Source organism: Ursus arctos, unplaced genomic scaffold, assembly GCF_023065955.2.
Source record: "Ursus arctos isolate Adak ecotype North America unplaced genomic scaffold, UrsArc2.0 scaffold_13, whole genome shotgun sequence".
NCBI lineage: Eukaryota > Metazoa > Chordata > Mammalia > Carnivora > Ursidae > Ursus > Ursus arctos.
In genome coordinates, this window is record NW_026622797.1 from 66,201,633 (window position 1) to 66,226,315 (window position 24,683).

Genomic DNA, 24,683 nt, shown 5'->3' on the forward strand with positions numbered 1-24,683 from the left:
AAAACAGACCTTACACTCCAGACAAAGAGAGAACTAGCAAAAGCTATTCATTCAAACAGAACATAGAGCAAACATTTCTTGAGCTTCCACTTGGTAGACCCACTGAATTAAGATCAAGGTCTTAAAGAGAAATCAGTAATGACCTGCAGAGTGATAGCATGAGCTAAGAGGTGACCATACTAATTTGGGAAATCCAGAAATGACGGGTGAAAATGGCTATCCCATTGACTTAGTCTGCTTCTATTTAGTTATTAGTGCACTAAGCATCACTTTAAATGTAGAAATAAAGCCTTGATTTCTCACTTGGAAAAATGAGTAGATGGACGGTATCCTTCACAGAGATAGAAAATGCACATGGAAAAACCTATTTGTAGTGGGTAACTTCTGCATTTGCTTTTGGAATCTTGAAGTTTAGGTGTTTATGTTACACCTAAATAGAGATGTTCAATAGGCTGGGAATTCAGGTAATATTTGAGTACTGGGAGAGATTGGGAGTCATCATAAAAGTGGTCTAGGTTTTTAAGACACTGTGTATCATACAGGGTGTATATGGAGAAGAAATTCTTTCATTCTTTTTATAGCCATTCGCCAAACTATCATTATTACCAGAACTACAAATAATGACAGATGTTTTTCAGTTCAAAACTTAATTTCCAAATCCAATGACCCATTTGCTATCCCAGCATTTATTGGGTTGGCTACTCTTTAATTGGAAAGCTCTCCTTTAGTGCTATTCCCATCACCACTCCCCTTACTTCCCCCTTTCTGACGGTTCCTTTTCTGTCTCTTACCCTACTGAGTCTTAGAATTTGACATTTATAGGGTTTCATCCTTGGTCCTTAAGTCTTCATTTCTAACTCCAACTTTTCCAGTTAGGTTTTAGGTCAACTACTAATAAAGTTTAAAAGCTAGTTTAAAACTAAAAATTGTGTTGATAGCACAACACAGGCAACACTATCCACCTTAGAGCTACATTGACCTAGCTTCTACTAGCCTGTGAGGTTCATTATCTTTTTCAACTCTCGGAGCTTATTTTCTCACGTCCTTAAAATGGCAGCCAAAATATTTAATTTGCAAGGATATTAATGATTAAATTATAAACGTAAAGCACCTGAGTGCTCCGCACTCGATAAGTACTATTAATACAAACCATAACTTCAGATGAATACAAGTTATGCCAAGTTATATATATCTACCTTACCTAATATTAACTTCTGTTCGTGTGCACTCAGCCTACACAGTGTTATTCAGGTTACATGCGTTGGCTCGCTCTGTATTATTTTCTTTAGAATCTCTCATAGCATCAGGGACTGGCTCAAAGTAACAGTAGCAACCGCTTCCTTCCATACACCGCATTGAGGGAAACACATTTCCCAAGGCTTCTTAAAGAAATAGTTCAGTTTAGCTTAGAGGTGAAACTGAAAAGCTTCGTCACAAAAACTTAGTCCAACATTAGCCCAACCGTCCGCAGGTCTCTGACAGAAAAGGGCGCGAAGCCATTAAACAGTTTACAAAGCGGAGTTGAAACCTTAGTTTTTATCTTTCCCGCTAGTCTCTGAACGACCAACCGTATTAATATTCCGCCGTACTCCGCGCCACTTCCGTTCGCGCATTTTAATTACGTCAGCGCATCAGCTCTCGCGGTATCACCCGATGCTGAGGCCCTTTAATAAAGATCTCGCGAAATTTGTTCTACAGCTCCTAGCTCGCCACTCACTCTCCCTCACCCCACCCCCAATCTGTCCTTCCTTTCCCTGTCTCAGTCACAAAATTCTCCCCTCCCCTTTCTTGAGCTCGCAGCCCTCCTCCTATTTCCGATTTCAGGCCGGAACCGGAAGTTCAGTGGGCGGGGCCCGGCGGCGGAAAGCGCTGCGGAGCCGGGACTCGGCTCTTGCCGCTGTCCCTGTCCCCGCAACAGATAGCCGTGGCTTCAGTCTGAAGGTCGGTCCGGAGGCGGGTGGGCGTGGGTCTCCCCCGGAGTGTCCGGGTGGCAGGCTCCCCGGGCCCCCCGGGCTCCGCGAGGGATCATGTCTACAGCCTCCGCCGCTTCCTCCTCTTCCTCGTCTTCGGCCGGTGAGATGATCGAAGCCCCCTCCCAAGTCCTCAACTTCGAAGAGATCGACTACAAGGAGATCGAGGTAGAAGAGGTGAGTGAGGCCCGGCACCGGGGCACCGGAACCGGCCTTTGCGTGGTTCCGACACTTAAGGTGCCTCCCCCGGCCCCTCTGATTCTCTGGGCCCTGTCGGGTCCACCCGAGAGTCCTCACACAGGCTAGGTATAGAGGGAAGTTTGCCTTCAAATGCTCGGGGGAAGCTTGCTTTTTCCTCCCTTCGGCACTCTTGGGTTTGGTCTGGTGGTTGGAGTTCGGTCACCTCATCCTGCTGTTTGAGATGACCGAATACGTATATATTTATCTATGTGTGTATGTATGTATGTAGTGAATTCATCAAAGACCATGGCCGTTTTGGATTTTCAGTTCACTGAGACTTGGTGTTCTTAACGGCCAACGATTGTATTATGTTCGACTTACAGCTCCGTGCCTGGTACGTAATGTGTGTTCAATAAATGCTTGATAAGTAAATATATCATCATGTCTAAATAAAGTGTTTCCCCAGCTACCGAATGGTTCTCAGTTTTGCCGGTTCGATAGAGTAGTCATAATATTAAATGTCTGCCTTCAGTTGGATTAATTGGATAAATTTTACCATTAGTAATGTAGACTACGATGAAAAAATGTTTCAAGGTAGCATATTCCGAAGAGATAATTAATGATTTCGGTGACAACCACAATATAACACCAAACCAGAAATCGCTGTTAGCCCAAATCCATTCTTTGTTCTGTAATAAGTTATTTTAGAGAAAGGTAGTAATGTGCTTTTAATATACTGTTTTCAAATATACAGAGTAGATTTGTTCTAAGGACCACAAAATTTAGAAAAGTAAAAACTATATATTTTAAAGATACACTTTAAAAAGTGTTAAAGCTTTGGCTGAAAATAGTATCTATCAGTTACCATTCTTCATTTTTAAAATTTACTAAATACTAAATGCAGTATATATGCCATAAAGAACACTGTGTGTCCTGTGTTAGATTTTCAGCAGGTTATCTCTACTTTAAAAATCCAAAATTATTTGTAGGCAGTGGCAGGCTAAAGTAGTGAGATAAATATCATTCAACAAATAATTTTTCTCTGCATGTTTTGGAAGAAAAATGGATTCCTTAATCATATTTTATGGCATAAAGTAATCATTAAGAACAGCCTCATTTTACAAGGTAGCATAAACAAGGCCTTTGGAGTTAGAGGGTTCAATGTATCAGGTGTACTACTTATTAGCTCTGTGATTTGAAGCAAGTTTCCTAACTAATTCCTTTGAGCATTATAGCTTTATCCCCCAATGATAAAACAGGGATAATAATTTCTATTTAATTTTATCTGTATACTTCCTATTAGGCAATAAAATAAAAACGCCCAACATGGTACTTGATACTATTAGGAAACAGAGAGGAATAGTGACCCTCTTTAAGGTCACGTGGCTAAAAGAAGGACCCATATTTTGAAAAGAGGAGGGAATTTATTTGTGTTTGTGGGGGAGGGGTGTTTTCTATTGAGGCTATGATAAATTCCTTTTTCAGAAGTGGATAGTTGATCCGCTTTCATGGCTAACTTTCTTTTTTAAGAATAAAAATTCAATGAGTCAGTATAAAAGAATTGAAGTTTTTAAATAAGCATTTACGTCTACTCTGTGGCAAACTGCTGTACTTGTAGACTACAAATTGTTATATAATAATAACTTGGACTTCATGGTCTACCAAATGCTTTCACAGACTTATATCATTTGATTCTTACAACCGTCATTTTCATTTTCTCACACTACTTTCTAAAACATTTTACATTATTGCTTCTTGGAAGGATGGAAGTTACTGAGAAGACGTTCATCATTTTACTGCTCTTCCCAGAAAGCCATTTAACTTCTGATGGTTTTACATTTCTGAAGATTTTTCTTTCAGTTTAGATAGTGTTTCAGCCTTTCGTTAGTATACTTAGGACATTCCTGAGGATTAAATTTTTGTTTCCAGGTGAAAATTTCTTACATTAGCTGGTTCTCTAGTTTAGGTTTCATTTTCTAGCACCCAGTTTATTTTCACTTTAAAGATTGAATTTGGACCTTTCTGATGTTGAAACCATTACATAATTCCCATTTCATTCATTTCCACACGTTAAAACAGTGTTATATAATCCAGAGTGTACTATAGGCATTCAGTTAATAACTATTTCTCAACTTAGATTTTGCTTCTAGATTAAAATAAAAAATAAGAGAACAAAGAAAGATGACCAGAAACAAAAAGTATTTTACATTGCTTTTAGGTTTTCATATAGTACAAATACATTGTCTATAAATAAAATTATATTTTGTATTTTTTAAATAACAATGTAATTGAAGCAGCATGTATTGACTCAGTTAGAAATTGTGTAAGAAAAATACTCTAACCACAGGCCAAGTAAGCATTTAGTAGATGCATATTTTTAAGGCATCAGCTGATTGTAATCCTCACATTCCTAATCTTTTGACTCCGTAATAGCAGGGCGGCACTTCCTAAATTCAGTTCTGATATCAAATTATGTGAGGTCTCTGCCTCAGAAATCTATGTAGGTACTTTTTTTTTTTTTAAGCCACCTAGTTTTTACCGTTCTGGATCTGAATGAAGAGAATGTTAGAGTAAATTGTGAGGTATGTACATTGAAGACTAGGTTGCAAAAAGTGATAAAGGCAGTGTGGTGTGATAAAAAGTGTACTGGGCTGGGTATTTTAAAAAAATTGAATGCCATACTGATTCTACCATATTTTAATAGCCTTGAGCAGGTAATTTAATTTTTATTGGTCTCTGACTTATCATGTGGAATGAAGGATTAAACATGATCATATAAGATGTCTTCCAGTTCTAAAATGAAAACACATTTATTATTTCCAGTATTTTTGCTTTGTTTCCACAGTAGGCTTTACATGATCTCTTATGGAATGTAGTTGGTGACTAACCAACCCTGGTGAGACAGGACACATACCCCCATTTTAAGGATATTGACAAATGGTCATAGAGTTTGATTTACCAGAAGCCTCGTTTCTAAGTAAAGGGTAGAGCTGGGAATTGAATTTGAGATTTCTCACTCATGAGTCAGTTGCTCTTTTACTAGATTTACAGTGTTGCTTTAGTTCTTTGTGAAGCACTCTGACCAAATCTTATTCTGAAGAGAGAAGAGAGAAACAAAATACTGATTTTCTTTACAGTGGTTGGTCATAAACATTTAATGAACATTCTCTTCTGTGTACAGTACAGCTAAGGTACTGTGGAAGATGAACAGAAGAATGCTAGGATTCTCTCCTTGAAATTTAACTTATTGTGAGACTAGAATAAATACAGAACAGTTAATAATTAACATTTTCAGAACCGTGAATTTAAAATTGTGGCTATAGTGTAAACTGAGCACTGGAGCCGTAATTTGAAAGTGGGGTTAGGGGCACCTGGGTGGCTCAGTGGTTAAGTGTCTGCCTTCGGCTCAGGGCGTGATTCCAGCGTTCCGGGATCAAGCCCCACATCAGGCTTCTCTGCCGGGAGCCTGCTTCTTCCCTTCCCACTCCCCCTGCTTGTGTTCCCTCTCTCACTGGCTGTCTCTCTCTGTCAGATAAATAAATAAAATCTTTAAAAAAAAAAAAAAAAAAGTTACTGGTGTCCAGGTCCACTCCATGAAGACTTTGAATTCACTCGTTCTAGAAAGCATTCAGGCAGCAGTACCTTTAAAAAAAAGAAAAGAAAAGAAAGTAGGGTTAATCACAGAAGACTTCATTGAATGGAAAAGAGTTTAGAACCAGATTTTGAATAAAGTAAGCACATGGATTGGGAAAGGCACAGAGGTGAATTGTCTTTGCAGTTCCTCTGCCTAGAATTCTCTTCCCCCAAGAACTTCACGGGCTGGCTCCTCTCACCAAGTCCCACCTCAAATGTTTATTCCTTAGGTAAACTTTCCCTGAGTAACCTAGATCTTCATCAGTTCTATCATCCTTTGTGGCACTTAACCAGTAAGCAAAATTGTGTATCCCCCAGCAAAATATAAGGTGCCTTATTCACACGTGTTACACCAATGTGTAACACCTAGTTTTTCTATAAATATTTGTTGAATGAGTAGTTGAAGTTATCACAACATAATCGTGAGGATTTAGTGCTCATCCAGTTCTTTTATATTGCATGTGATAAAACCAGAGGTTGCAGTAAGTTTGTGATTTGGCTAAGGCAGCATTTACACTAGAAATGAAAACTGATTCTCTATCCAAATGTCGATTCCGTTATACTCCATTATACCTAGCAAATATGTTTGTTTAGCAGGGTTTTTAAAAATTCTGTAAAGGGTCAAATGCTATAAGTAAGCCATGTATTGGTGGGCTTTTACTAAAATCCTAAAAAGACCCTATTTGGCATGTCTGCATTTTAAAAGGGAGACCTACAGTGTTGACCTCAAGTATAATATGAGCAAGGCACATATAATCACTACAGTATTTATATGTTCTTAAGCTTCATTATAGGGACTCAAAGGTTTTGTTTTAAAGGGAAATATAGAAAAAACTTTGGCAGTGATGTATATTTTGTAGTTCTAGAGGTATATGGGCAATGGAGAAAAACCTTGTTTATAGTGGCCTGAAAAAACCTACAGATTTGTTAGTCAGTATTTAATTGTGGATATCCAGAATTATTAATAAACTCTTCCATATGAAACTTAATGATCATTGGTGTCATTAGAAATCTGAAATTGTTATCACAGTGAAGAGATAGGCACACGATAACTTTTATATTGTGTGTGTGTGGCTTAAAAGATGACATGGGCATATTATTTGAAAGAAAGGCCTACTAACTGGGTTATATGTCTATGGCAGGTTTTAAAAGACTGAGTGAAAATTCAAAAGTAAGTTTGAATAATCAAAGCTTTACTTTTATGTTATCAAGCCTGTCTTGTCAGCAGATGGCGGTTCTACTCTGCCACAATTTATTAATAGATATTGAAGCTCTAAGTTCTGAAATAGTTGGAGGCTCTAAGTTCTAACGAATAAATGTAAGATCTATGCTTGTTCTGTCATGTTCCATATTTCTAGCCAGAGAAGTGGCAGCATAGCCAGGGTCCATTCACATAGTCCACAGAGCAGGGCCAAATCAAAGTGACAACTATAGTCACTGAACTAAAAATAACGTGAATTAGGGACAATTAAGAAGAATTATTTCATAGTAAATTAAGAGCATACAGGCATCCTTTTCCGTTTAGTTTAGGTGGGTTTTTTGTTCATTTGTTTTTATTTATTTATTTTTTAAAGATTTTATTTTATTTATTTGAGAGAGAGACAGCCAGCGAGAGAGGGAACACAAGCAGGGGGAGTGGGAGAGGAAGAAGCAGGCTCCCAGCTGAGGAGCCTGATGCGGGGCTTGATCCCGGAATGCCAGGATCACACCCTGAGCCAAAGGCAGATGCTTAACGACTGAGCCACCCAGGCGCCCCTGTTCATTTGTTTTTAATAACATGACTCGGATGAAGGAATAGTCTTCCATCCTAAAGAAATGAGTTTTTCAGGGAGTTGCTTTCTTTAAACACACACACGGAATTAATTCTGATTTTGATATTTGTGTTTTTTAATATTAATTGCATGGAAATAGTCACACCATCTCATATTTTTCTGTTCTATTTTTTATATAAAAATTACATTTAGATTTGCTTTACTATATGAAACTAAAGTTGTGTACCCAAAACCAAGAGGACTACACCACAGGGGGAAAGATGCATATCATAAGAGAATTAATTTAACGACATTTTAATTTAGAAAACATTCATAAGTTTAGTAGGAAATATTTCTAAATTAACTTCCCTTTTAAAACCAAAGTCCTCTTTGCATTCCTCTGTTCTTCTATTTTTACAGATGAGGGATTGTGAAAAATATCTAATATTTATTTATGGGTTTGCCATTTTGTATGGGTGTGTGTGATGGGGGAGATACTTATAATTTGGATGTGTTTTCTCTTTTTTACACCCTTGCTGAAAATTGATCTTTGGGGAAAGCAATCATTCAAAATAATTGTTAATGATGTGTCAAATAAACTTATTGTATTCTGATACGAATGCAATCCAAAGAGCATATTTGATTTGTCAACTTGAATTAGAAATTTGGTAGTAAGTAAAAAGTGACTTCCTTTCCTTGTGTTTTAGTTTGAATATCAGGTTTTTCATTGTTTACCTCAGTTGCCCATGTGTCTCAATTTGCCATCTATGCCATTCATTTCTACTGACCTACTATGTGTGAAGAAAAACATTGTGTTGCTCACAAGAATTCCCCTTTTCCTTTCTTCCTGCCCAAGATGGCCTCTTAGTGCTCTGGAAAACTTTCATAAATAATATCAACTGCAGAAGAAGACTCCCTCGTCTATGTGATGGCTTCCACCAGAGTATCTTATTTCATTGTTAATTATGTTTTTAATATAGCCTAATGTTGTCATTCCCAAACCAGAATCACCTGAAGAGCTTATTAAAACACAGATTGCTAGAGCCAACCCTCAGACTCTGTACTTCTGGGTTGGAACCTTAGAATTTCTATTTCTCGCAAATATCCAGGTGATGCTGATGCTTTTGATCCAGAGACCACACTTTGAGAGCCATTGAATTAATGCTTTTGCTGTTCTTGAATTTGCTTTCTTTTTGGAAGTCTTCCCTTGGCTTCTCTTGACACTCTTCTGGTTTGCCTGCTGCATTGTTGACTGTTCCTTCCCAGTTTTTGCTGGTTCTTTCTCCTCTGTGTTCTAGATGTTGAGGTTCTTCAGAACTCAGTTCCCGGGCCCCAGTATTTAGATACTATTTTTTGGTAATCTCACCCAGTTGATTGACTAGAAATAACCAACTAAATGCTGTTATTTAGTTGCTAAATGTGTTACTTTAAAAAAAAAAAATCTGCTTGCTCCATTCTTTGTTTTCCTTCATTAAACTGTTGTCTGATCTAGACATTATCCTTGATTCATCTCTTCCTCTCCACCCATCCTGTCTGCATACAGACCATCAGCAAGCCCCCTTTTTTTCTTTTTAATTTGAGACAGAGAGAAAAAGAATCTCAAGCAGGGAAGGAGGAGTGGAGGGAGAGGAAGAAGCAAACTCCCCACTGAGCAAGGAGCCTGATGCAGGGTTGATCCCAGGACCCTGAGATCATGACCTGAGCCGAAGGCAGACAGTTAACCAACTGAGCCACCCAGGTGCTCTACAAGCTCATTTAACCCTCCCTATAAAATGTATCCCAGATCTGCCCATTTTTCTGCACTACCATCAACTTTGTCCTGACAGCTATTCTCTCTTGCTTGAGCTGCTGTAATAGGCTCCTATCTGGTCTCTCTCTGTTTTCTAGCTTCCCTACAATCCATTTTCCATGTAAGAGCTAGAGTGATTTTTTTAAATATAAAATCGTATCACATCTTTCCTTCTTATATTCCTCCTGTTGCTTCCCATTTCACTTACACTGAAATCCAAACTCCTTTTTGTGATGCAGAGAGCCATTCAGGATGCAGACTCTGCCTGTCTCTCCAGACTTATCTTGTATCACTCTTCCCTTCTCCCACTGTGCACCGCCCACACCAAACCCTCCAGGTATTTCTCTAGGTCATCACTAAAATGTCACCTTTCTCAGTGCAGCTTTACAGGACTACCCCGTTTTTAAAATTGGTGGTGGTGAGAGGTAGTGCATACATGTGTGTACACACAAGATTTTTCTTCTTAGCACACTTGTTATTTACTAAAATATATGTATTTTCTTGTATATCTTGCTTCCTCTCTGTCTCTCTCCACAAGAATATAAGCAGTAGGAAAAAGGATTATGGTTTATTTTGTTCGCTTTCTATATTTTGTGTGTCTACGATACCACCTAGTCTACAGATAGAGTTCAGATATTGTTGAATAGGGTGTGAGGTGTTATTCCTCCCCCCACTTAGGGCCTTCACATTATTTGTTTTTTCTTTGGTTCCCTGTATCATTCAGATATCAAGTTAGTAACCCCCTCAAATGGCCTTGCCATTTCTGTCCATCCCAAAGTTTCCACTAGTCTCTGTCCTATCATCCTCATTTTTTGTTTTCTGCATGGCATTTTTTTGCAGTCTGATGTTTTTCTCATTCATCTTTTTGTCTGTTGACTGTCTCCCCCCCCTTAATTAAAAGCACATTCCATGTAGATCAGGGCCTTCATCTTATTTATTGCTGTATCTCTGGTATCCTAAATGGTAGCTTAATATAGTAGACATTCAGAAAATACTGGTGTAAGGAGTAAACAAATGAAGTTCATTATTCTCTTGGCATGAACCTCACCTTTACCCCTTTTGAGAGGCGAACTTACTTATTTCTCTCTTGTTTACTGACTAGGCCTTTCCCCTTTGGCTTTCATTGATTCTCCAAAACTCAGCTAAACTCTGTATTTGAGTTATCCCTGTATTTGAGTTATCTACCATCCCCACAGCCTGTGATACAGGTTCCAGCAATTTGCTCTACAACAGCCTCCTTTCAGCAGTTCAGAAAACTCTTAATTTTCAGTTGCCTCACTTTTCTCTTGGCAAGAGTTTTTTATATCATTTCCTTGTTCTCTTGGGCTGAGAGAACCTGAGTAGGGGCTCCCTTTGTCTATCTCCCTTGCATTCTCAATCATCTGTAGCTTCCCTTGTTAGCTAAGCTGCATGAGGCTGCCCTCTTTTAGGAATCTCTTTGAGAAGTGGGAGGGAAAAGTCCTTTTTGCCCTCAAATCCCTAAACCTATCCTGAATCCTTAAGCCTATATCTGAAGGGAATGGGGTGTTTCTTTAGCCACCATCATAGACTCACCTTTGGCTCACTTCAGCTGTGAAGTATTTTAAAAAAAATATTTTAACACTGTTGTTTTTTGTCTTGAATTATTTCTCTACCTCACAAAGTCAGTTTTTTATTTTTTTTCTTGTTACTTTTAATGTCCCCTACATTTATGCCTTTTGGAAAAAATGGGAGGTTTTTTGATATTGCATTCTGAATAGCCAAATGTATATTTCTTATATATATTTGGCCTTTTTCACAGTTCTGGCTCACAGCTCCCAAAACTCTCAGATGTTCCTAAGTGAAGAGAGATATAAAAATGTCCATTTACTTCTCTCTCTCTCTCTCTCTCTCATGTTGTTATGTTAATGAGGCTACTTTTGAACCCTACCAAAGGATTAGGGCTGGGGCTGGGAGAACCTACTTTGTGATTAGAAGGTTGGAACTTTCAGTCCCATCCCCCAACCTCCGAGGAGGGGAGAGGGGCTGGAAGTCAGATCACTTGCCAGTAACTAAAGATTTAGTCAGTCATACCTGTCTAATGAAGCCTCTATAAAAACCCAAAAGAACAGTGTTTGGAGAACTTCCAGGTTGGTGAACACATAGAGGTGCTAGGAGAGTGGCTTGCCAGGAGAGCTCATGGAAGCTCTGCACCCTTTCCGCATACCTTACACTATGGTTCTCTTCCATCTGGCGGTTCCTGAGTTATATCCTTTTATAATAAACTGGTAATCTAGTAAGTAAAATGTTTGAATTTTGTGAGCCACTCTAGCGAATTCAGTGAACCCAAGGAGGGAGTCATTGGAACCTCCAATGGGTAGGCATTAGTCAGAAGCACAAGTGATACCTGGGCTTGTGACTGGCATCTGTAGTTGTGGGAGGAAGGGGCATTCTTATAGAACTGAGTCCTTAACCTGCAGGATCTGATGCTATGTCCAAGTAGATAGTGTCAGAATTGAATTGAATTATAAGATAATTCAGCTGGTATCTGAGCATTACTTGGTGGTGTGGAGAAAGTCTCCTTCATTGGAACTGGTGATCAGAATCATTCGATACACAGAAATTTAGTTCTTTAAGCATTGATTCTGTGCTTCTAACGTCACTCCTTTGAATTCATAGCAATTATCTTTTTTTTATTGTGCATTTCAGTTTATGTATACCTTAGGTATCTTATACTTTCTTTACTATCATTTTGTATCTTGTTTCACTGTATATGTGAGGTATCTTACATACCTAAAACAAGTGAAGGCTTCTTAAAGCCATGGGCTCTCATCTTACATGAATATGCCTGTTTTATATTTCAAAGTGTCCCAAAAAATTGTTTTCTTAAGCAACTGGAGGAAAGTTTATCACGTCCTCATTTGTCCACATTTTGTTACCATGATTTTAAGTTGAAAACTCAGACTCAGGGGCGCCTGGGTGGCACAGCGGTTAAGCATCTGCCTTCGGCTCAGCGCGTGATCCCGGCGTTATGGGATCGAGCCCCACATTAGGCTCCTCCGCTATGAGCCTGCTTCTTCCTCTCCCACTCCCCCTGCTTGTGTTCCCTCTCTCTCTGGCTGTCTCTATCTCTGTCAAATAAATAAATAAAATCTTTAAAAAAAAAAAGAAAACTCAGACTCAGCCATTATCTCAGCACTAGATGGCACTTGTGCATCACAGCTAGTCATATAACACCCAACAGTTTTGTGACACGTGAATGATCCACACATGTAATGTTTGGAATTCCTGCATGGACGTTCCTGAGAATAGGAAAATGAAACAGGAGGAGACCTACTAAGTACCTGTTGCTTTGAGGTATTTTTAAATACATGGTTGAAGAATATTTTAAATTCATGATCATAATTTCATAGTAATATCAATAGTCTGGTTTCCTTCCGTACTTTCTTAGACTAATGTTTCCATAAAGTTGAAATTTGTTTCAGGACCTGTTTGCTATTCATCATGGCTAATTGTGAGAGAAATGAGTAATATAACTCCTTACACTGATTCGAACCCAACTCTAAGCACTTACTCTTTTGTAGGATTTAAGAAAATGCATGGCTTTGGCTTTCTTATGAACCCTGTAGATATCACTGAGGACACTGTAAGCATCTCCCTTTTACTCTTGAGAAAACAGAATCGCAGAGATGTTAATCTCTCCAGCATTAATAGCTGATAGGTGGACAGAACCTGTATTCAAACTCAAGTCTGTTGGGTTTTAGAGCCTGGATGTGCTCTTTTCCTTACTCTGATGGTGCAAGGTTTAGCCATTCATGTTAAAGTAATTGGATGACTAGTGCGAATGACTGATGTTGGTTTCTTCCCTTACAAGAGATATAACTCAACACCCAAAAACAACCGAATTAAAAAATGGGCCAAAGACACGAACAGACATTTCTCCAAAGAAGACATACAGCTGGCCAAACAGACACATGAAAATCTGATCGACATCACGCATTATCAGAGAAATTCTATGCAAAACTCAAATAAGATATCACCTCACATTTGTCAGAGTGGCTAATATCAAAAACAACAAGAAACAGCAAGTGTTGGTGAGGATGTGGAGAAAAACGAACCCTCCTGTGCTGTTGGTTGGAATGCAGACCAGTATGGCCACTGTGGAAGACAGTTCTTTAAAAAGTTAAAAATAACCTGTGATCCAGTAATTGCACTACTGGGTATTTACTCAAAAACTATGAAAACACTAATTCAAAGGGATACACACACCCTCTACGTTTATTGCAGCATTATTTACAATAGCCAAGATATGGAAGTAGCCCAAGTGTCCATCGACGGACAAATGGATAAAGATGATGTAGTGTGTGTACATACACACACACACACACACACACACACACACAAAACACACACACAGGAATATTATTCAGCCATAAAAAAGAATGAAATCTTGCCATTTGCAACAATGTGTATATAGCTGGATATAGTCAGAGAGTATTATGCCAAGCAAAATAAGTCAGTCAAAGACAAATACTATATGGTTTCACTTATATGTGGAATTTAAGAAACAATACAAAGGAACCAAGGAAAACTAAAAAGACAAACCAAGAAACAGAATCTTGACTATAGAGAACAAACAGATGATTACCAGCGGGGAGGTGGAAGGAGGGGATGGATGAAATAGGTGATGGGGATTAAAGAGTACACTTATCATAATGAGCACTGAATAACGTATAGAATTGTTGAATTACTATATTGTATACCTGAAACTAATACAACACTGTATGTTAACTATTCTGGAATTAAAATTAAAAACGTAAACACTTAGAGATGACAAAAAATAAAATAGAGGAGAATGTCTTAAGGCATGAAAAATGCATAGAATAGTACCTGGCACATGGTAAACATTCAGTAAATGGCACATGGTTAACCATTTGGGTAGTTTTATACATTATTTAACATGAGAAATGTCCATACTGCTTTGTGTAATGTATGAAATAGAATTTGAGCTGTGGCTAGAGTGGCCATACATCCCAGTTTACGGCTACTGTCCTGGTAGTTGACCACCCTAGCTATAGCCAGCTTTGTTACAGAAGAGCTTTGTGCCCAGGGATTTCTTCTTGTAAATCTGTCTAAAGTGAAAACTCCTCCTCCAAGGAAAAATAACTGGTACTTTTCTGACATAGAATAGAGATATTATTAATATATATAGATATATATATTAGGATCCTTAACATTCTGATGTTAAACTCTCTGGCGTCAAACTGTGCTTGCTCTTTACTAATACAGTCTTGGGCAAGTTATTTTATTTCTTTAAAACTAGGTGCCTTATCCATAAAATAAGAATAGCATTAGTACCAGTCTCCTATGGTTGTATAAATGAGATAATGTATGTAAAGCACTACATAGAAAGTACATCATAAATGAGGGATGTATAGAGAGGTAGGTTTTTCACTTAAGGAAAAAGCATAGACACAAGGTACATTGGAAGCTGAAAAAATGGAGTAGATGACACTTAACTAAGATCCTTTACAGTGATAAAAAATCTAATGATTTTGTTTTACAAGGATCAAAAGCTATTCTTTTGTTGATTTTATATTATGGCAAATTTCAAACATTTGTGAAAGTGGAAGGCATAGCGTGAGAGAGCAGTGAACTCATGAGGTACCCATCACTTAGCTGTCAACAGTAATACAATACATGGCCAATCTTTATTTTATAACTTTCAGCAATAACTTTAATGAGATATTTTACATATCATAAAATTCACCCATTTGAACTGTTTAGTCATTCGTACAAATTTGCCAAGTTATGCAACTGTCACCATGAATCAGTTTTCAGACATTTTCATCCCCTTGGTAATAATCATTCTGCCCTGCCCATTTACGGTTAATCCCAGTTTTCACTGTTGGTTCCAAGCAACCACTGATCTATTTTCTGTCTCTATGGATTTGCCTTTTCTGGACGTTTCATATCAATGGAATCATTGATAGGTGATATGTGGTATGTGGTTTCTTGTGTCTAGCTTCTTTTACTTAGCATAGTGCATTTGAGGTTCATCCATGTTGTAGCATGTATCAATTAGTCGTTCATTTCTTTCTCTTGATGAACGTATTCTGTTGTATAGGTGATACCATGTTTTGTTTGGCTTCACAGTGGCCAGTTTTTATCATCTGTATTTTTATCCTTTCACCTCCGTTTCATACCACTACTGAATTATTCAAAAGCTATTTTTAATTTCATGAATATGATAGCTTAAAACGTTGATTGTATGTTCTTGCTTTTTATACTTATTTTCCCAGTTACCATCTTTCTATCCTCTCATTCATCTTGCTTGTTTTAATTTGTTTTCTTGCTCCAGGAGTCTTTGTTGTTTGTTGTTTTGGTTTTACCTGACAATGAAGAGATGTCTAGATCATAAATGTTCAAAGATAGAAATAAGTTCATTTCATTATTTTCTCACGTTAATGAAACTTTATACTTGCTCAGTGGCAAATCCAGAGAGTGATGATTTTTTAAAATCTTTTAATAAGCCTTTCAAGTCGGCTTCAGTGTTATATGTTGGGCTGGATCTATTTATTTCTGCTTCTCATGGGTGTTTGTTTTTTGTTTTGTTTTAACTCAGGTTGTTGGAAGAGGAGCCTTTGGAGTGGTTTGCAAAGCTAAGTGGAGAGCAAAAGATGTTGCTATTAAACAAATAGAAAGTGAATCTGAGAGGAAAGCTTTTATTGTAGAGGTAAGTCGAGATGTTTTTTAATGTGTAATTGTTCACCTAAGATACTCTGTGAATTTAATATTATGAAAAAGTTGTTTCCCAATTGTCATTTCTCTGTATACTTGAACCTCAACAGTTTGGTTGAACCAAAGCTAATGCTGTAGAAACATTTTTCATTCACACTCTTAATTCTGATTAAAAATTGGGGGGAAAAGACTCAGCTACATAAATGAATTCATCCCTGAATTAAAATACAGTCTCAGCCGTGTAATTCATATCTATTTCAAGGCATAGGATTTAAATTTTAAAATAGAGAAGAAATGGCATTCTCTCCCATTATCTAAAATTAAGAAGGGAAATTTTATGCATTCATTTGTGACTATTTTTAGAAATTCAAATGAGATCACTTTACAGGGAAATAATTTCAAATTTGATTTTTTTTTCTCATTTACCATGAAAATCTACAACTCTGTTCTCATAGATTCGATGATGGAGAATTCAATAATCAATAGTACTTATATTGTCAGATTTATTCTTTATTAGTTTTGTACTATTTTGTGTATTAGATCACAGTAGTTCCTTAAATTAGTGGGGTTTTTTTTCTCATTGGCCAATGGATAAGTGGTCTTTAACATACAAACCTTTCTGAATTTATATCTGATTGTATTTAATTATAATTTGCAAGTATACTTTATGATATTTTTAATATATAATATGGAGAATGAAAACTTAGTTGGGTAACAATGAAGTGGATTTTTGTAATTAATTGGATGAATTGAGAGATGCTGATAGTTTGGGGTCCTCATGAAGAAAAGATGATGTCTGGTAGTATGCTCCAAGAATGGTCTCATCCTTGTCTTATTCGTGATTTTTGTTTATGGTTTAGATAAGGTCTAAAAGTGCATTGGCACTTCCACAAAACTAGCTAAAAGCGTATGTGTTAAATGCTAGGAACTAGGAGTCAAAAAGATTAATAGCTTGGATTAAAAAAATTTTATTAAGGTTATATGTACAGGTAATTCAGATCGTCAAATAGTTCTCCACATAGTCTTATTTTAAAAACTTTAATCCCCAGACCATCCTCCCATCAACTTTTCTGCTTCTCAGAGGCAACTACTTTGAGTTTATCCCTTAGTTTTGTTTGGTATCACCCAATCCAGGGACTCTTCGTTTTATCAAAGAATCAACCTCTAAATGTTTGGGTGATAAAGAGGCAGTCACTAAACTGAAGTCAGGAAGGGAGGGAATCTGGTCTGCCTTTCAGCTAACCTCTCTGTTCCTTCGTTAGCTTATTTGCAGAGGTACCTGGTACTACCACCACTCCCAACCCTTTGGAGGTTTTAGGAGATTAATCTCATTTCTGCTCACTCTTTCTCATTTTTTTTTTAGATCTGCTGTGTCAGCTATTGCTAATCATTTGCTTTCCAACTTCCAAAAATGTGTGCTGTTTTCTCATTTCACATTCTCTTCATCCTTCTGAGTTTGTGCCTTGAAAAAATGCCTTTAATGGGCATTTAATGGTGGGATTTGGGGAAGGAGCAGAAATAAATGCTTAAATAATCAGCTGTCTGAAGCTCAGTGCTAAACCTTTAGAAGATGAAATATAATAAGTATATTTTTATGTATAATAAGTGAATATAATAAATTGTGATATTATTGTATTAGGACTGAAAATACACAAATGTTGACTGTAGAGAAATACAGCTTTCTAGTAGCATATAGTAAAAAGGTTTACTTTAGTGGACTTCGTATGAGCCAGCAGTATAGTGAAGATATAGAGAAGAGGAAGAGAGGGGAAAAGACAGAAAAGAGAGAAGAAAGAGAGTAAGGTGCAGTGTGGAGGGACACATTAATAGAAGTTTGAGGTGTGGAGCAAGAGAAACAGTACAGCCAAACCTCTCACTGGTCTCAATGTGATTCATTGGCTTGGGGAAGATTATTTGCATAGGTACCTGGTACTACCACTAGGAAGTAGGGAGGAAGCTAGGAAAACACACTTACTGTAGCAGTTCATGTTGGAATTACTAAGGCAATGATAGTGGGAATGGAGAGAAGACAATTCAAGAGATGGGAGAAGGAAGTAGAAGACAGTACACATATGCAGAAAGAGTACAGATTTTTAAGTCAGATGAACCAAAGATCAAACCCAGGTGGTAGCTGTAGGATATTAAGCCGATCACTTAACCCTCTCTGAACCTTATCTTAAAGATCCCTTTCCTTAAAGGTAGAAATGGCAATACCTACCTTGCAGAGTTGTGAGAATTATACAGTATCTCTAAAGTGCCCACCAGGGCCTGGCACAGAGTTAGGAAGACCATGCAGCCTTAGCCCTGAAGGTGATGACGGTGACATAGCTTCTTGTGCCTTGGATCACTAAGCTCGGTGCTGTCTCTGGGATGGTTACTTAACATTTCTTGTTAAAGTTTATTTTTTCTTATTTGTACTTATTATGGCTTGTTCATAGCTCCTCTTACAAGCACTTTGCATTTTGCCTTAATTATTTGTCTGTCTCCCATGTAAAGTGTGAGAGCTCTAGGGCAGGGAATCCTTACCATTCTGGGCAGGTATTTATGACCACAGTGCCTGCTACATAGTGAATAATGATTGTTGAATGATTAAACTAATGTTTTGTACACGCTGAAATTCTAATGATGCTGTGAAATCAATTCCTCAAAAGTTAGCATCTTTTAAAAGACACCTTGATTTGTTACAGCTTCGACAGTTATCCCGTGTGAACCATCCTAATATTGTAAAGCTATATGGAGCCTGCTTGAATCCAGTAAGTTTGTCACTTTTTCATTGTCACCTGTCTATAAGCATTGACAAAGTAAATGTTTGCAGGTGTGTAGTTTATGAAGCTATTTTGATCTGTTACATTACTTTTTAAAAAATTACACTTCATGTATTTGTTTTTAGTCTGTTAGCAACACAGTATATTGGAGGAGTTCTCTTGGGTGGTCTTATCCACTGACTTCATCTTACAAGGCTTATGACATTCTGTGACAGCATCTACCCAGCCCTGGAGAAAGTTCTCAGAGGTCTTGCAATTATGTTTTTACATACACCTCCACTCTTAGACAATGGGCCCCTACAAGACAAGGCCTTAGATCATAGATCCCCTTCTTTTTCCCTTAGTACCATTCACGTAGTGGGGACTAAAAGAATAATTTTTAACGCATTTATAAAATTAAAGATTGAACTCCATTATCTGTCAAGTCACCTAAGATGGTATAGCCCTGTGGTTAATTATACTGACATATGTTTCTTTCAGGTGTGTCTTGTGATGGAATATGCTGAAGGGGGCTCTTTATATAATGGTGAGTGTCATTAGACCTGTCTTTATCTAGTAGAGTAAATTCATTGAAAAGCTTTTAATATACACTGTTAGTTATTTAATGAAATATCTTCATACTTTTAATGTTTTTCTTTTTGCCCTCTCAGCTTTGAGCCTCCTCATTTGAGAACTCTTTAACCATACTTTCTTCCATTTCATTCAGCTTAATTTGCTCTCTTTACAAAAAATAAAATTGTGAAAACTCACTTCACAAAACATTTTAATTATAACAATGAAAGAAACTAGGTCATTTAGTTATTTTTATAGAACAGAGCTAACTTTTTCACTCTTAAGAAACACCAAGCATATAGTAAATATATTAATCATTGCATTTATATAAAATAAATGGTTGCATTTTATTTTTTAAGTTAACATTTTATTTAGATTTTTATTTATATTTCCTGCCCATGTGTTCATCATTATTAATGGGTATCTCTAAAACTCCATTGTCTTACTTGGTTGAACTATTTCTAGTTTTTAGCTGTTGTAGAAAGCATAATTGTAAACATGCTGGTACACCTTGTTTTATTTCTTTTTGTACTACTTCTCTGTATCTTATGGTAGTATGCCATCACATTGCTTATAATTTATATTGTGTGAAAGATTCTGTCAATGTGGAAAAGTTTAGTAATGTCTATTAATTTTGCTAGAGTGGGTGTAGTATAACAGTTAATAGAAGTATTATTACATTTTAGGTACTTATGCGGTAGTTACCCATTTGAAATTATTAGATCTTTCCATCTCTGTATTTAGAAAAGAATTAAAAGCAGGACTGATGGGAGCATGTGTAGAAAAATACCCAGTCATGTATTCCAATAGTGCTCGCATTCACCTTGTATCTTCTGTTATATGCAATAAAGTTCTTTTTAGTTTGTGCCTTTCTTTTGCAGTGCTGCATGGTGCTGAACCATTGCCATATTACACTGCTGCCCATGCAATGAGTTGGTGTTTACAGTGTTCCCAAGGAGTGGCTTATCTTCACAGCATGCAACCCAAAGCTCTAATTCACAGGGACCTGAAACCACCAAAGTAAGTTCTAATAGTGTGGTGTCTGTCTCTGTCTCTCCCCCTCCAACCTTTACCCACTTCCTAATTCAAGCTAATTGTTGCACTGACTTTCTCTTTTTTATTGCCTTTGGGCTTGTTTGAGAGTGTTTATTTTTAACTCACCTTCATTATTTAGTCATTTATCTAAGCTTGCATTTTAAAATGTTGTCTTTAGTAGGATTTTTATTTTAGTCAAATTTTTATGTGAATAACTCTTGCCATAGATTGGCATACTTCTACAATTGGTTAGCCTATAAATCTTATTTTGTGCCTGTTGTATATGTTGCTGCCCCCAGACAGCCCGTTCCGAAAGAGCAGAGACAAGTTTGTCTTATTCCCCCGCTATATTCCTAATAGCTAGTACAATGACCACATGTAGTAGACATCCTACAAAAATTTATAAAGCGGTTATGATTTGCCATTTTAGGGGAAGGTAAAAGGACATTTCTGGCATCTGGGTAGAAAATGAAAGTATTCTGGATTTCTTCATATTAAGGATCCTAGGACTTTGAAAGAACTTCAAAACTCCCTAAATGAGTACTTTAAAAGGATGAAATTTTGAGGGGTTTTTGTTTGCATAGGTACTCAATTAAAACATACATGTGGTATTGTCCCCTTTTCTCTCTGATTTTTTTTTCTTCTTTATCCACTTGTGAACAGAGTGAAAAAAGTCCAAATGCCATTCTCTCTCCCTACTCCCCCCGGCACCACATCAGTCCTCATACAAGAGGTTTCCCCTAGGAAATGAGTCTTAAGTATTGCATTCTCTTGATACAGGTAGCATTAAAGTGTCCCTTCTGGGTACAACTCGTCACTCTCATGTCTAATCTGATACATTCTACATAGGTCTCAGCTCTTGGAATGTCTGTTCTCACTAGTATACCTTATTTCTACTCTCAGGCTTAAACTGATTTCTCTTTCCCCAGGTCCCTGGTCAAATAATATTTAAGATCCAGATTCATGACACTTTTATTTTTTTAACTTGACTCCTTGAGGCTATTGCCTTAGCTACCTATCTTGGTTAGTGAAGAAGACATCACTTTGTCTTTTTTTTCCTTTTTATGAAAATTGAGTCCTCTTTTGCTCTTCTTAACACACAGCTGAGTTATCAAAACAAATTCATGAGAATCATAGCTCTTATCCAGGAACAAATTGACTATTGATTCAAAAGATATAGGCAAGCATCAGATACAAAGCATCTTTTTCCTGGAAGAGCCAGAAAGTATCAGGTGGAACTCTCAGAAGTATCCCTTTTCTTCTGCATTAGGTCTTACTTTGGCTTTGAAATAACTGACTATTGTTAAACAATATACATGAAAATATCTCACAAAAGGAAGTCTTTTCAGTTTTCCAACATCTTTTCTATTCCATAATTATATAAAATGACTACCTTTATTCTCCATCTACCCATACCCCATAAATCCATAAATATTATATTTATTTTAACCAACCTACTTAGACCAGTCATGTCCTACTAAAATCATTTGTAGATATGGACCCCCTTTTGCTAATAAATCCCATCAGTATATTTACAGAAGTCTGGCTTAGATCATTCATTCCTCTTGGGCATCCTTATGGGTTGCACTCATTCTGTAGTATTGCAAATTGTCTTTGGGACATCCAGTATACAAACTGGGCTTTAGAGTTAGAATTGGTTTTTCAGAATGTACTGGGAAAAAGAAAATTCTTCGGAATGGCTATGTTTTCATATATAATTGTATAGACAAGCACACATACTATGTTACTGTCACTGGAAAACCTGTGGATTCTGTGGTCAGGAAGAATTCTTCAGAATGGCATATAAACAAGGCACCTGATGATTTGGTTAGGTATTTTATGTAATATCAACTTGTGCTTGTGCCCCTATTTTCATCTTTTGCAGGTTCATTTGCATACATTTCAGAAATAAAAGTGTGTTTTTGGTCCCAGCTATATGAACGTAAGCCTACAAAGATCGTTTAGGTTCATATTTCAGTGAGCTTTGAATGTCACTCATGGCTGGTGACCTATTAAAATCTTAGTGAAGGAGTGCTAATTAAAGTAATAATAATATAAAAGTTATTCAGAAAAAATTATCTTGAATCTACCAAGATGAAACAAGGAAAACCAGTTACAGTTCTTTCCTTGGGTAAAGAGCAGTTAGAGCTGGAACAAGAACAGTAAAACAGGAAATTTTTTGCTCAAGTACATGTACAGGTAAATTGCATTTAGCATTCTTTGCACTTCAGTTATCATAGGAGATGTGTATAGTAGTTTATCTGGTTTATCCTAGTCATGTTGGACTAAAAAGAAACTTTCTAAATAATCTCTCAAGTTAGAATTTTAGTATAAAATTATGTACAAAGAATTTATGAAAATTAGGGGCGCCTGGGTGGCACAGCGGTTAAGCGTCTGCCTTCGGCTCAGGGCGTGGTCCCGGCGTTCTGGGATCGAGCCCCACATCAGGCTCCTCCACTATGAGCCTGCTTCTTCCTCTCCCATTCCCCCTGTCTCTATCTCTGTCTAATAAATAAATAAAATCTTAAAAAAAAAAAATTATAAAAATTATAATTTCAGAGAACCCCATATACTGCTATTGAATATTACTACAGTGTGATGGTACAGCTTATCTTTATTTCTGTTTGTCATCAAGAGGAAAACCTAAGTAAGGGTATACTACTTGGTGAGTACACTTGGGTAATATAGCACCTAGGAAAATCAGAATCTTAAGTTCAGAAAGTTTTCTGGAAATCTTTCAATAAGTTACTCTAACCGTAATAAGAGTTATACTCCCCTCGCACACACATTCTAAACATAAGAAATGGTTTTGGAGTTGGACATTTCTAGAAGTATCTTAAAAATAAGGACATTTAAAATAAGGACCATTTTTTTTCCTTTTCCCATATAGGTTTATTTTACTTTTTTCTTTAACTAAATTATATGTTGTTATTTTCAAATAATATGTGCGCGTGATTAAAAAAATATTCAAATAGAAAAATATAAAGCAAGTCTTTCCGCCTTCTGTTTCTATTCCTCAAAGAATAACCACTGTTTAGTTTTGTTTTTTAACTATGTATGGGTTATTCTATATATAATGTTGCTTTTTTCACTTACATGGACATATTTTCTATCACTATATTCAAATATTTACCTCTATTTTTTTTACCACTTTATTTTTAATAAATAATATTTTCTGTTACCTCTTAAGTAAGTACTTGAAACTATTTTTGGTCTTATAAGCAATCTTAGACTTGAAAGACTTGATTTACAGAGCTGTTTTTAGAATGTACAGTGCTACTCAATCGTTTGATGTTTTGAGATTCTGCAAAGTTGTTAATGCCCTAAGTTGGGGCTTCTCAAACTTTCCTAACCCCCAGAACAAAGTTGTGATATAATATAACCTCAGTAGTTCTAAGACTAGGGACAGAGCCCAAATAACCCTCCTTTAGGAATGTTGCATCCAAATTTTGCATCCAACTTCATATATTATGTAATTTGTTTTAAAGTTGATGTTAGGATGTTAAAAATACTTAAAACTGAGTAGAAGTGATGGTCCAGAGAGAAGTGCTAGCTTTAACCTAGGGCTCTGTAGGCTCCCTGCCACTTATCCCACCATACACTGATGTAGTGCCAAGGTTTCATACTGTAGTTTGAAAAGCACATAAAGTTAAGCCACAATATCTGTGCATTTAAATCCTAACAACCTGTGTGTGCTGATAGAGAGTGTATAGAAATGTGGCTTTTATTCTGTAAGAATTTTGACACTCAGCAGTATGCGAACAAGATCAATTGAAAAACCATCCTACAGCAAACACCCAGAGATACTGCATATGACAAGTATCCTTTTACATGCATAGGTGATCATACAAGAAAATAAGGGAAATCATCAGGGCAAAAAATGGAAAGCACTGAATCCTGAGAGAATTTAATCCAAACTTGGAGGCTAAGGGACTCTACTGGGAGCTTCTGTCATTATCAAAAATGTAGAGCTGCCCCCCCCCCCCGGTGTTATATAATTGGAGATAGGTCCTTTGTTCTGCACCAGGTGAAGTAGCAGAACCGAGATCTCTCCATAAATTTAGGATCCCTGGAGGGAACAACTTAAAAGTGGGCTAGAAAAAATACCACTTTTCTGACGAGGCAAACATTTATTTCTTAACAGAGGTCTCCCCACATGTGAGTTTGAATTTACCCTACTTGGACAATCAAGAAAAATCCCAACAAAACAGATTAAAAGTGTTTTGGGATTGGGAGTGTCCCAGGGCATCTAACAGTAAGTGAAACTCCATTTTAAAGTCCTGTGTTTTTAGTCGAGGCTTTTAATTAT

General features: G+C 37.0%; 1 protein-coding gene across 2 annotated transcripts in view; it reads left to right on the forward strand.

Annotated features, from left to right (window-relative positions):
- Positions 1-1,671: 1,671 nt before the first annotated feature.
- Positions 1,672-24,683, forward strand: part of MAP3K7 (mitogen-activated protein kinase kinase kinase 7) — a 71,324-nt gene continuing 48,312 nt past the window's right edge. Inside the window, exons 1-5 of one of the 2 annotated variants that reach the window (XM_026511800.4) lie at positions 1,672-2,147; positions 15,907-16,017; positions 18,710-18,775; positions 19,268-19,313; positions 20,221-20,359. In XM_026511800.4, coding sequence (XP_026367585.1) covers positions 2,028-2,147; positions 15,907-16,017; positions 18,710-18,775; positions 19,268-19,313; positions 20,221-20,359 — 482 coding nt within the window. In that variant the 5' untranslated portion in view covers positions 1,672-2,027. The remainder of the gene's footprint in view (positions 2,148-15,906; positions 16,018-18,709; positions 18,776-19,267; positions 19,314-20,220; positions 20,360-24,683) is intronic. The other variant, XM_026511799.4, reaches the window with a different exon arrangement.